We start from the raw sequence: 12886 nt of genomic DNA, 5'->3' as shown, positions 1-12886 counted from the left end.
AAATTTTTCAAACAGTAGCAGAAATTGTGCCACACAATATGTATCTATTTTATATAATTGCAAAATATTTTCAGTCTTCAGAAACTCTGTGGTTGACTTTTCTCCAGATCCAGTATACAGTTGCACACATGTAAAGTCCCTGTTATCCATCACCATGACAACAACCAAAGAGCTTTTGACGCAGAAGACAGAAGTTAAGAAATGGAAACAAAACACTCCCAAATGTCAGAACCACATGGGTTATTTGCCTCTTGGGGTTTCAACATCAAGCTGTTTGGAAAGGTTGCATGAAAGAAATCCTTCCTAAGAGCAACACAGAAAATGTAGCATGTTTGGCCATAAGCAGATTTGGTGAAACAGGTGACTATATACATGGAAATGCAAAAGAATATGACCTAAAAAAATCCATATCAACACAAATGATTGCAGGACAGAAAATCTGGGTTTTCAAATGGCTACCTCATTCTCGCAATGTTAACCTTATTGAAAATTTGTGGCTTAAATTAAAAAGGACAGTCCACACGCACAAAACTAACAATGTAAAGGAGTTTGGTGTGTGATCCAAGATCCTCTAAAGCAGGGGTCTTCAATCTTATCCACAAAGTGCCGCTGTGGCTGCTTTCATTACAGCCAAATTAGATACCAAGGTGAACTGATTAAACAGGTGAAATCTGTGGCTCCTGCTTGGGTGGAATGAAAGCCTACAGCTACAGGCTCTTTGTGGATAAGATTGAAGACCCCCTGCTCTAAAGGCTTTCTTCAGCCATTACTAGATGAGCCTCAGCGATGTAATAGTTTTCAGCTGAGGCTTCACTGAACATTAATATTAGGGGTGCTAATAATTTATAAACCAGTGTTTCCAAAGCAAAACTTAAAACATATTGGTTTTAAATCAACTTAATGATTATGTGTTGAATGTATACAGTGTCATCATGTGTTCACCCACCAAAATGTATTTAAATATCTTTATATATGTATAATATTTATTTTTACTTATTTTCATGAAGGGTGCCAATAATTCTTGACCATAAAAGCATTATCGGTATGGTTAATATATATTAAACACAGTCTTACATAACCTTCAGCTTCTTAAATGTCTATTGATGTATGATGTATTTGACTTATAAACGACAAAGTTTCATTTTTTATTTATAATTTCTGCATGAGCTTGCTTGTGTCTTCTCTCCATAATTGCTTTCGCATAAAAAACAGTTTGGCCTCTGTGGGATGCCGTACGAACGCAACGCGTGCGTACTTTCCCGTTTTTCATACCCGTATTGTGCCAAACCCTGTATCATGAGCACGATTGGTTAGTTGTCCTAGCAGAGGCGTGGTTGCATTGAGTGTCCAATCAGCGCACTGCTTATATGGCGTACTAGCCAATCCGCACGCTGGATGACTGGTATGTCAAAACGGGTAGGAAAAAAAAAGGAAACTCTGTAAACAGCATCTAGCATACTAGCCAAACACCCATTTGGTCTGCACATTAACACGAAATATTTCTCAGATAGACAGTTTAAGAGAAGTTAATATCTACGCGCAATGGATACAGAAGCCAAACCGAGAAAGGTAAGTTAGTTTAACTGTGCAATTATTATTAATAAATGTTTCTGAAACGGAGTTTAAAATTAGCAAACGTTAGCTAGGTATGTGCGCTCGCGCTAACTGGTTCGTTAGTGATTAACAAGCTGTTTAATACAATTAATAAATGCTCTATTTAATGTATGAAGCGTAAAATCTTGATTTTAAAGTGAAGTATATATTTTAATGATATGTGCTAGCTGATAGTGGTCTCACTGTATCGTTATATATTTCAGGATAAGCTAAATTTAATTGAATAAAGCAAACTGCCGAGCTATTCAGTTATTCAGCAGTTCAGCTCAGTTTATCTCGCTAACATGACATCTATCTGACGTTTTTGTTTATCATTTAATGGTTTATAAATGAACGACTCGGTATTAACCGTCTACTTTACTGGTTAGAGTTGTGCAAATGAATCTTTTTCCGCGCATGCGTACTTGTACGCTACAGGCGAAGTCACGTGACTGCTTGTCCGTTGAAATTCACTCATAGGCAGTTCTCTCAGATTTACCTCAGACTACTTCATGCTTGTGTGGACTTTTAACACCTATTTTAACTCAAAAAAAGTACACTTCATGTTAAAATCTTTAAAAAATATATGCAATAAAATAATGAAGGCAATTTTCAGGCAATAAAAAATCTTTAGACTTTACTCTGAAAAAGGAGTGCAGCATAAATACAGTAAATAACTGCTTAGCACAAATAGCTAATTCAAATACATTACAGCTATGAATAAAAAATACTGATAATAAATATAGCTTATTCCTTACTAAATTCCAGATAGAGTTGTATTTATACAAATAGTAATCAGTTTAAAAAAAAAAAAAAGAATACAAGAAGAATGCAAGTAATTATACGTAAGTGTACAAAAAAAAAAAGAGAGAGAGACAAACAGAGTAATATTTATCCATGAACTGGATTATATTGTATCCGGATGGCTTTTTCACCAAAGTGTTCAAGCTTTTATTTGAAAATTCACCACAGATACAGCTCTGGATGCAGACTTGGGCCAAAGACACCCCAGCTTCATGTCATCCATGTGTCTTTGGCCTACTGTGAATATCCATGTTGTTTACGTACTGCCATTTTACCACTAAGTAGATATAAAGATCACTTTTTTTGAGTATTAAGTGATTCAAGTCAGTACACTAAAGGGAATTGACAAGGGGTTGGTAGTATAGTATGCAATATGAGAGAATTATCATTTAGTATTTATACTACAAGGTCCAAGTTTCCTCAGATTGACCTCAGGCTGTTTTATTTTGGGAGTAAAAAGTAAAATTGTGAATATTATCACTTAATCAGGCACAGCTTCTTCCTTAATAAATTTCAGAAGGGGTTTTATTTATACAAATACAGGGTGTCCCAAAGTCTCCTTACACAGGGGACTATGTTTGCCAGCACCACATCCTTTGTGTCTTCGTCAGTGGATGTTGGTGGATGTCCACTTCTCGGTTGGTCCAACACTTCCAGATATTTGAATTTGTTAAGAAGTTTGGCAGCGGTGTTGTGCGTGATGTGTTTGCCATGTTTCCTGTTAAAGTCCATCTCAACCTTGGGACAGCTTCCCGATCCAGCCACGAGAATGATTTCAATACGTTCTTCTTTTGTCAAAGGCATTCTTAAAGGCTATCTGAAAATATATACATGTAATATAAAGTAAATATGAACAATTTTGGAAGACATTTTGCTAAAAAGTGTGAATTTCCCCTGTGTATGGACACTTTCTGGACACCCTGTAGTAATCGGTTTACACACAGGGGTATACCAAAAAATTTAGCTTGAAATTTAGATTGTATACTACATACTATTTCCATTAGTAGTATGATACACAGTATGTGAGAATTAGCATTTAGTATTTATACTGCATAGTCATGTGACTCCTCATTAGACAAATTCACTGGGTGATGTTTGGTCAGGTTTACCTCAGACTGTTCATTTCTGTGTAGAGTATGTTCACATTTGCACACTGCTTTTAGTGTTTTAAGCTGAAAATGCTAGAATAAAAAAGTCATGGAGAAGAGCTTTCAGGCCATAAAAACAGCTTTAGCTTTAATTTTGTTGCATGAGTGCAACAAAAATACAGTAATTAGTACAAATAGCTAATTACAATTAAATTAAATTAAAATATACTTATGGAAAATGAGTTCATAAAATTAAAATTGTGGAAGACAGTGCCAAATGGATTATTAATTATCCATGCTTACATACTACAGAAAGTTTATGAACCATTTTAACACTGCGTAAGTTTAAAGGTGAGTTCTTAGCTAGTCTGTGTCACATTTTTTGAATCTTAAGTGGTCATAATATTTTAATTTCCAGCGAAACTACACAGAGGAGAAGTCTGCTTCAGAGCCTTCAGACGATGATGACTACGTGCCATATGTTCCTGTTAAGGTTAGAAAACAACAGATGGTAAGTAGTGAATGTTATTTTCCCCCCTTTTTATCATGTATTCTGATTCTTTGGATATTCAATGCATGAATGATAGACATGCTCAAGTGTGGTGTTGAATGTGACGCATTGCGACGTGCGTTTGGACTCTCAGTTGCAGAAGATGATGCGTTTGCGAGGGAAGGGTTTGACGGAGGAGGACCAGAAAGACAGCGGAGGAGAACAGAAGGATGAGGACGAGGGTCTCGGGCCACGCTCCAACGTCAGCCTGCTCGACCAGCACCAGCACCTGAAGGAGAAGGCAGAGGGTAGCGTAGACACTTGATCCAGCTGTGGCTGCTCATTGTCAAAAAGCAGTAATGGGAAGGATTTAAGACATCGTCTTGAATCCTGGCTCTTAGAAATTGAGTTCTGTGCTGTTTGTTAGTAAGATGTTTTCCCTTGTAATAGTGGGATTAGATTTTTGACCGTCTGTTTTAGTGTTATGAACGGGTTCGTTTTTTGCAGCCCGGAAGGAGTCAGCAAAGGAAAAGCAGCTGAAGGAGGAGGAGAAGATTCTGGAGAGTGTGGCTGAGGGCCGAGGTGAGTACTGTCACTTAAAGTCAATATAAATGGTATAATACATTTGGGAAATTGCAGAAGATTGAGTGCACATGCAAGAAAAATATGTAAATTGGAGTTGCAAAAGAAGAGCATTCACAATATCATGTGGGGATCAGGAGTTCGAATGTCGCAGTCATCCATATCCTGGAGTGTAGAGAGCAAAATAGGCCGTGCTCTCTGGGTGGGAGGGATGGCATATTCTCTCTCTCTCTCTCTCTCGCTGTCAGTCACAGTGACACGAACCAATGGTGGGCATCTTTGAGCTCATCATGTGATGCAGCATGAGCATAATAGGGGAGAGCTTGCTAGTGGGTGGGAATCGGCAAGACCAAACTAGGGGAGGAAAAAAAAAAAAAAGTAAATTGACGCTGAAGTCTTTTAAGTAATGAATTTCTTCTGAGTTAAAATGACTTGATAATATCTTATTAGTGTTAATTGACTTGTACTCATTGGAGTTTGCTGAGCTGTGGTGAGGGGCGGGGCATGTGGTCATACGCAGTCAGTATGCAGACTGTGGTGCAGTCTGGGTATTCACTGATAAGTGTAGATGCTTCAGTGCCTTTTTTTTTTGGTGATTTATCACATAAAAAAGGATATTTAAAGGTTTTAGGTGACTTTAATGCCAAGCAATGGTAGTTTAAAAATGAAGTAATTTTAAGTAGAATCAAAAGGTCAAAACCACTTTTGTGTACTTGGCCAACATGCCATGTGTTTGAGCAAATGTATATAAAATATATGCATCATATCAGAATTTTCTGTGTGTCTTTGTCCCCTTCAGCTTTAATGTCTGTCAAGGAGATGGCCAAAGGTATCACCTATGAAGACTCTATTAAGACTAGGTAAGATGTCCTCATCATATTCCAGTCAGTTGCATGTTTATCACTAAGGATGCTAACATGGCTAATAATGAATCAAAGCTGCTTGCACACACTTGCCGGCTTTAGATTGTCATTAGTGACGGCAGCAATTTTGAATGACTTAGAGTGTTACTTTCTGTGTCTGTATGATTATATCGCGTATAGAGTAAAGTATTGTTTCTTTTTTGCTCCGTTAAGCTGGAAAGCTCCTCGCTACATACTGAACATGCCTGCAGTGAGGCACGAGCGGGTGAGGAAGAAGTACCACATCCTGGTGGAGGGCGACGGTATCCCTCCGCCCATTAAGAGCTTCAGAGAGATGAAGTTTCCTCAAGGTAACGCAAAACCTCATGGAAAATTTCTGCAAAGTATTTATTTGCCACTGTGTATATAAGACACATGCAACTATAAAGCAGTTTTTGTTTTAGTTTTTTAAAGTAGTCACTTTATTGTGTAAGTCACATTAAAATTAGAAAATTTATAATACCAACCTAACAGCAGAGTCTAGATACAAAATAGTTTTTATTGCACTTTGTGTAGTAGTAGTAGTAGTAATAATAATAATAATAAAAGAAACTTTATTTATATAGCACTTTCATAAATTAAAAAATCAGTTCAAAGTGCCTTTCAGTGTGAAAAAAAACAAAATAGTAAAAAGACAAATAATTTAGTAAATTATAGCAGTGACAGAAGAAAATAATAATTTTTTAAATTGCATACAAATAAAAATAAAATAATTAAATTAATTATAATAATAATGTAAGGCAAATAATAGGCTGGTTAAAAGCTATCATGAAAAAAGATTGTAATGTATCTTAAATGCTAAATATAAAAAAAATCAAATACTTTGCAAACAATTGACATAAATGTGATTTGATTACTACTTCACTGTACCATGAGTACAATAAAAATTAAACATGAATAATGGCTAATTAGCTAGCTTTAATTAATATTTACAATACTGCTATTATATGTGATTAATTCATTAAAATACTACAGGAAGAAAACGCATCTTACAGTCATATTTACAGTAATCTTGCATATTATATATTTGTTGAACTGAATATTCACCAGTGACTTTAAAACATATTTTGCAGCAATTCTGAAAGGTCTTAAGAAGAAAGGAATTGTGCATCCAACACCCATCCAGATCCAGGGAATCCCGACTATGTAAGATCCCAATACTGAGCACGTAGAGACGCTCTGATTCGGTACAGAGAAGCATACGTGCCTGTGCGCGCTGGTTCTTATTATTAATGGTTTATTCCTGTCTGTGTGTAGTCTTTCTGGCAGAGACATGATTGGCATTGCGTTCACGGGCTCAGGGAAGACGCTGGTGTTCACTCTGCCCATCATCATGTTCTGTCTGGAGCAGGAAAAACGCCTGCCCTTCTGCAAGAGAGAGGGACCCTACGGACTCATCATCTGCCCTTCTGTACGCACACATGCACGGCCATTTCATACCTGCATACACAATTTAACAGAAACATTGTGAGATTTAACAGGATTAAAGACTGTACTGGGATGTGTTTTTGTACTTGACTGTTGCTGTGCCTTTGTTCTCCTGCAGAGGGAGCTGGCGAGGCAGACGCACGGCATCATCGAGTACTACTGCAAGCTCCTGGAGGACGAGAGTGCGCCTCAGCTGCGCACTGCCCTCTGCATCGGGGGCATGTCCGTCAAAGAGCAGATGGAGGTGGTCAAGCAGTAAGTGTGTGTCCTGAGAAACACTTAATGTGGTCTGGCTCTGCCGAATAAACTACAGCTGTTCTCTGAAGATAAATAAATCATAGCATAATGAATGCGCGCATCTGATCAGACAAGTTTGCACGTCCTAATCCGCGTGTAATGTTGTTTTGCAGCGGCGTGCACATGATGGTGGCCACACCGGGCCGTCTGATGGACCTGCTCAATAAGAAGATGGTGAGTCTGGATATCTGTCGATACCTGGCTCTGGACGAGGCTGACAGGATGATCGATATGGGCTTTGAGGAGGACATCAGGACTATCTTCTCGTATTTTAAGGTGAGCATTTGTCTGTTTAATCATGTTTTCTAGACTTTAAAGGTATGGTCAGCCATTTTTAAAATCTAAACACATTCCTTTTGTAATGTTTGAAGACGTTCTCCTCAATAATATATCTGCTCAGAGGAGAGATAGCTATCTACCTATCTCTTTGGTGGCCTAAGCTCTTTAAGTAAACGGGAGCATATAAATGATGTGGCTCACCAAAAACCAACCAACCAACCAGGCAAGAGGCTTTCTCTACTTCCTTAATTTGGAAAACTCTCCTCCTAGCCACACGTGTGTGGTTTGTAGGCGTGGCTTTGGTGGAAGCAATGAAATCGGTGGCTTTGTTGGTTTTTCGAGGTTCAACTTGCACCAAAATTACTAAACATACCTTTAAATTTTGTCTGTGTATGTATAAAATATTTATACTGTTTCTGGTTGCCATGACAACTGCATTTTAGTCATGTCACTGACCAAATTATTGAAATTTTTTAATCTGTTTCATGTAACAGTTGAGTTGTAAAGCTAGGCAGACACCAAAATTAGGCTAGTGCAAAAAAGCCTCCTACTCCTCTTCTGTATAGCCTTGTGCCAAAAAAAAAATCTAATGCACTATTTTAATCCCAAAAAAGTTTCTTTATTTTATTTTATTTTTGTGGCTGCTACAAAATAGGTGGGGGTTGGATGGGGGGGTAATGATCTGTGATGTATGGTTTCATTCGACTGCACCCTCACTTCTCTCTCTAAGAAATAGTTACTAACGCAACACCCTGTGTCAGAATTTTTACATATGAAAGGCAGGAATTAGTGTTGTAAGTGTATGTGTTTTCAGTTCATAGTTGTCTCGGGTAATTTATCGTCTTTATGGTTCATGTGAATATCAGGTTAACTAAAGTGGGTGCTTGACAAATCTTTGAAACATAGGGTACTTTTTTGACACAGCGTGGATTTATTTAAAAAAAACCCTGATATTCTTAGTTATACATAACTAAACTATGTATAGAAAAACTTAAGGGAAGTACACAACATTTACAGAGAAGCACTTTGTCAAGAATCATCTTGTTTCGCTAGAAACCTTGTGTACTTTACTTCTACTGTATTGTACCATGCTCTGGACTTTTAGACTTTTACTAAAAGTTCACAGTATGATATAAAGTGTGTATATGAAAGTATAAAGTGTGTATTGTTAATAAATATGGTTGTTGGGTTTGTTTGTTTGTTTGTTTGTTTTTTTGATGGCCTTTAATTTGTGACTTAGGGTCAGAGACAGACACTGCTGTTCAGTGCCACCATGCCCAAGAAGATCCAGAACTTTGCCAAAAGCGCTCTGGTCAAACCCATCACCATCAACGTGGGCCGAGCCGGAGCCGCCAGCTTGGACGTCATTCAGGTAAACACTTTGTGTACATTAATACAATCCTGTATTATCAGAGCAACAATAATTACTGGACAGGTCTGACTCCAGTATGCATGGGTTAGTGTCTTCGCTGCACTTGGAGTGGAAACTTCATTTTGCGGTGTCACACAGGATGGAGAACCAGACTCGGAGCTTATACTTCACATAAAATGGGTAGTTGCATTTCAACATTGCATCTTACTTTGTTGCATAATTCTTCCACAGGAAGTGGAGTATGTCAAAGAGGAAGCAAAAATGGTGTACCTTCTGGAGTGCTTACAGAAGACAGCACCTCCCGTATGTACCACTAACTTCCTCACACATTTTATCAAAAACCGCTTGCATGGGACTAATTAGTACAACCTATTATTCTCACAGCTGGTTTTGGTTAAGCAGCGCCTATCTCGGTTGTGCAGAATGAGAATGTAGTCTCACCATCCACTTTATTAGAATCACATTCATGCAGTTATCCAGTCAGCCAATCATGTGGCAGCAGCACAGTGCATAAAATCATGCACATACAGGTCAAGAGCTTCAGTTAATGTTCACATCAAACATCAGAATGAAGAAAAAGTGTGATCTCTGTGACTTTAACCATGGCATGGTTGTTGATTCCAGATGGGCTGGTTTGAGTATTTCAGAAACTGCTAAGCTCCTGGGATTTTCACACACAACAGTCCATGCCACCATGCCACGATCAGAATCACAGAGATCAGACTTTTTCCCCTGTTCTGATGTTTGATGTGAACATTACTTGAAGCTCTTTTTTTTTTTTATTCTTTGCATTGCGCTGCTGCTACATGATTGGCTGATTAGATAACTGCATGAATGTAAGGTGTTCCTAATACTGTGGACAGTGAGTGTATATTATATTGCATTAATAATACACGTATCTGAATTAAAGATGACAACATAATTCCCTGTCTGACAGAATGAACGACAGTTCTCATAAAATTACGTAGAGGACAAACTTTGCCACGTACGTTATTTTGAATAATCCTTTCGCTCTCAGGTGTTAATATTTGCTGAGAAGAAAGCAGATGTGGACGCCATCCATGAGTATCTGCTGCTCAAAGGTGTGGAGGCAGTGGCGATCCACGGAGGCAAAGGTAAATCACCATCAAACATACTGCTAACCTACTGGACAGAGAGCCTGAGCATGCTACAAGCTGGTGGAATTTTAGTTTTACTTGTTTTCGTATTGAACCCAATCACCTGTGATTTTATAACAGCAATATGAACTTTTTAATCTTAGTGAAAAAAATAAATCCTAATTAAATTAATTCTTTACTACACAATGTCTTAGGCTAGAGCTAACGCTGAGCCAACTGTGGCAGTACGTCATTTTTAGCTATCTTGAATTCCAAATGCAAATGCACGCTGACAAGCCTTTAGCTTCCCTCTAACTGACCCCACTCTATCTCTCAAAACTACATATGCCGTGTAAGGAAACGTGCCATTCTAAGTGGGGGCGGAGCTAATTTCTGGGCCGGAAATATGTAAAACAGCACCCTGAAACAAAGAAACTATCAAGAACCATTACATGGCAACAGTGTAAATCAGTATTTTTTCTAATGGATCTTCAAAATTATATCATGATTCTAAGTTTAGAAAAACTTAAAAATTACAAACTGCAACTTTAATGGCTAAAGAGGTTCCTGATTGTAGTTCTAATCTTCCTGTTGTCATTCTTTAGACCAAGAAGAAAGAACAAAAGCCATCGAGGCCTTCAAGGAGGGGAAGAAAGATGTTTTGGTGGCCACTGACGTGGCCTCTAAGGGTTTGGATTTCCCTGCCATTCAACATGTTATTAACTACGACATGCCTGAAGAGATCGAGAACTATGGTGAGAACGTGGGCAAAAAAAAAAAAAAAACCAAAACAGACTGCTATATAGCTGTTTTATGCCATTATTAGTTTATTATACACTCATTGTCCACTTGGATGGTGGACGGCGAGTGTATAATAAATGACAATGACAGCTTTCAGGCAGCAGTCTGTTCTATGTGTTGTGACCTTGTTGGATTTTTTTTTGCGGGTTTGAATGCTCATAAATTTCAACAAATTCTCTTCTCTGCCTGTTTGATAGTCCACAGAATTGGTAGAACGGGTCGATCGGGCAAAACTGGAATAGCCACAACGTTCATCAACAAGGGATGCGGTAAGAATGTAAAGTTATATCCCTCTATGTTTAGGTTTACTTATTCTGTAGACACTTATATCTAAATTTTAATCCAATACAACAAATATTTGCAAGCTTTTAGCAAAGCTATCAGTCATACAAGCATCGCCGGCTTAAACTATGATGTAGCCTACCTTAAATTTGTATTAAATAATCAAAAACTAGTGTAAATGTGTTGGAAGTAAACATTTAGGATATACTCACATAAGGGGAGTAACGTTGATGAGGAACCCTGAATGGAGTTTGCCATGCTGTGTGTGAATTCTGATCTTGTCCCCTCACCATTGCAGAGGAATCGGTGCTGATGGATCTGAAGGCTTTGCTGGTCGAAGCCAAGCAGAAAGTTCCACCGGTTCTGCAGGTGCTCCAGACAGGGGACGAAGCCATGCTGGATATTGGAGGTGAGCGTTTCATATTGTTTAATCTCTACTCTCAGATATACCATTCGCTTTCCTAGTGCACCCTGCTAATTTGAACACTATTGTTTAAGCTTTTTTTTTTTTATAGCTTTTTTCTGAGGTTTTGAAGCCTAACTGATGAAACAGATTTATTCATAAACCTGAATACATAAATGCTTGCAGGAGCATTTACACAAGAAACGCGGTATTCGAAAAACGCTAATGCCCAAGTGTCAATTTAAATATGCGGTGATTCCCTAATGTGAATCTCAATCAATTTCAAATCATATAATTGGCGACGAGCTAGTTTTCAGATATCTAAGTTTTATGGGTGTCACTAAGGGTAAATTTTGCAGTATAAATAAGCAAAAGTTTTGTAAATCTGGAGGGAATTTAGTTCAGTTGGCTCCTGCTCCTAAGTATGCTGTATGAAACTCACCCTTGTTTTCTCTTCTGTTTTTCCCCAGGAGAGAGAGGCTGTGCGTTCTGCGGTGGTTTGGGTCATCGTATCACCGAGTGTCCCAAGTTGGAGGCCATGCAGACGAAGCAGGTTACCAACATCAGCCGCAGGGACTGTCTGGCCAACAGCTCCATGGACTTCTAAGGCTCTGATGACACCTTCCTGGGTGTGGTCCTGGAATGATGCAAGGTCTGGTCGAGAGGAAAAAAAAAAATTACATGAAAGACCCAGGAATTCCAATTCAGCAGGACATTTTTGTGCTGTGACTATGACTGGGTTTGTAAAAAGGTGCATATTAAATATCTGTCTTGTCACACACTCTACAACTGCCTTCTTCCTGTGCATGAACATTTGAGTTGTGTTATGGCTGACTCATAACCTTTCCTAGAAACCTGACCAGCAATCTACCCACAGAGCATGATGATACATGCACAGATACAGATGTGGCATTAGGAGATCTGGAATTCCAAGTTGCTTGTTGGGAAGAATTCACTGAAATAATAATAACAAAAAAAGCAGAGTTAGTACAACTGAATAAACCACAGACTTTTGTACCAGTATACAGTATATTTACACTGAGGTAATTATCATGGCAAGTGATTAAACATGAGCTTGTAGTAGCAACACAAGGTAAGAAATGTGTTTTTTAATGGGAGAAGTGTTTTTCTTTTATTTTTTTTCTCCTCTGTTTTGTTTAAATACACCCCAATGAATCTGTAACAGTTTTATTTTAAAAACTGTTATTTTTTTTTTTTTACTTTTAATTTATTATTTTTCTGTGTTCAGTGAGGAAAGTATTAAGTGCAAATGTAATATTTTTGATATTGTAACATACCACTTAAGTAGTTTTCCTGCTTCATATGTAAAATGTCATGACATTAAAGTGAACCTGAAAGTATTTCCCAATCCTCTGTGTAGTAGTTAATTTCACAAGATAAATGAGTTATGCTGGTGTTCTTTACAAAAAAAAAAAAAATACCACAACATTGCTTTTACTTATGTACT

The 12886-nt window shown here is 37.9% G+C and overlaps 1 protein-coding gene across 1 annotated transcript; it reads left to right on the top strand.

Moving 5' to 3' along the window:
* The first annotated feature begins 1392 nt into the window (after positions 1 to 1392).
* On the top strand, positions 1393 to 12779 carry LOC113546952 (DEAD (Asp-Glu-Ala-Asp) box polypeptide 41). Its single transcript, XM_026947063.3, has 17 exons — positions 1393 to 1569; positions 3904 to 3996; positions 4130 to 4283; positions 4483 to 4557; positions 5357 to 5417; positions 5634 to 5770; positions 6533 to 6605; positions 6717 to 6870; positions 7006 to 7142; positions 7298 to 7460; positions 8704 to 8835; positions 9067 to 9138; positions 9854 to 9950; positions 10538 to 10687; positions 10931 to 11002; positions 11314 to 11424; positions 11889 to 12779. Exons 1-17 carry the CDS (start codon positions 1543 to 1545, stop codon positions 12023 to 12025), a joined length of 1845 nt encoding a protein of 614 aa, XP_026802864.2. The 5' UTR covers positions 1393 to 1542; the 3' UTR covers positions 12026 to 12779.
* The last annotated feature ends 107 nt before the right edge of the window (positions 12780 to 12886 follow it).

The sequence above is a fragment of the Pangasianodon hypophthalmus genome, chromosome 13 (genome assembly GCF_027358585.1).
Source record: "Pangasianodon hypophthalmus isolate fPanHyp1 chromosome 13, fPanHyp1.pri, whole genome shotgun sequence".
Taxonomy (NCBI): Eukaryota; Metazoa; Chordata; class Actinopteri; order Siluriformes; family Pangasiidae; genus Pangasianodon; species Pangasianodon hypophthalmus.
The sequence above is the reverse complement of the archived record's forward strand: the minus strand, read 5'-3'. Positions and strand labels throughout refer to the sequence as shown.

What these genes read in the sequence shown, in the direction of transcription:
- LOC113546952 (XM_026947063.3), top strand. Translation starts at nt 1,543, where the DNA reads ATGGATACAGAAGCCAAACCGAGAAAG. An exon ending in GGCGATCCACGGAGGCAAAG is followed by an intron (nt 9,951 to 10,537) that starts GTAAATCACCAT and finishes GTCATTCTTTAG; the next exon opens with ACCAAGAAGAAAGAACAAAA. An exon ending in AGCCATGCTGGATATTGGAG is followed by an intron (nt 11,425 to 11,888) that starts GTGAGCGTTTCA and finishes GTTTTTCCCCAG; the next exon opens with GAGAGAGAGGCTGTGCGTTC.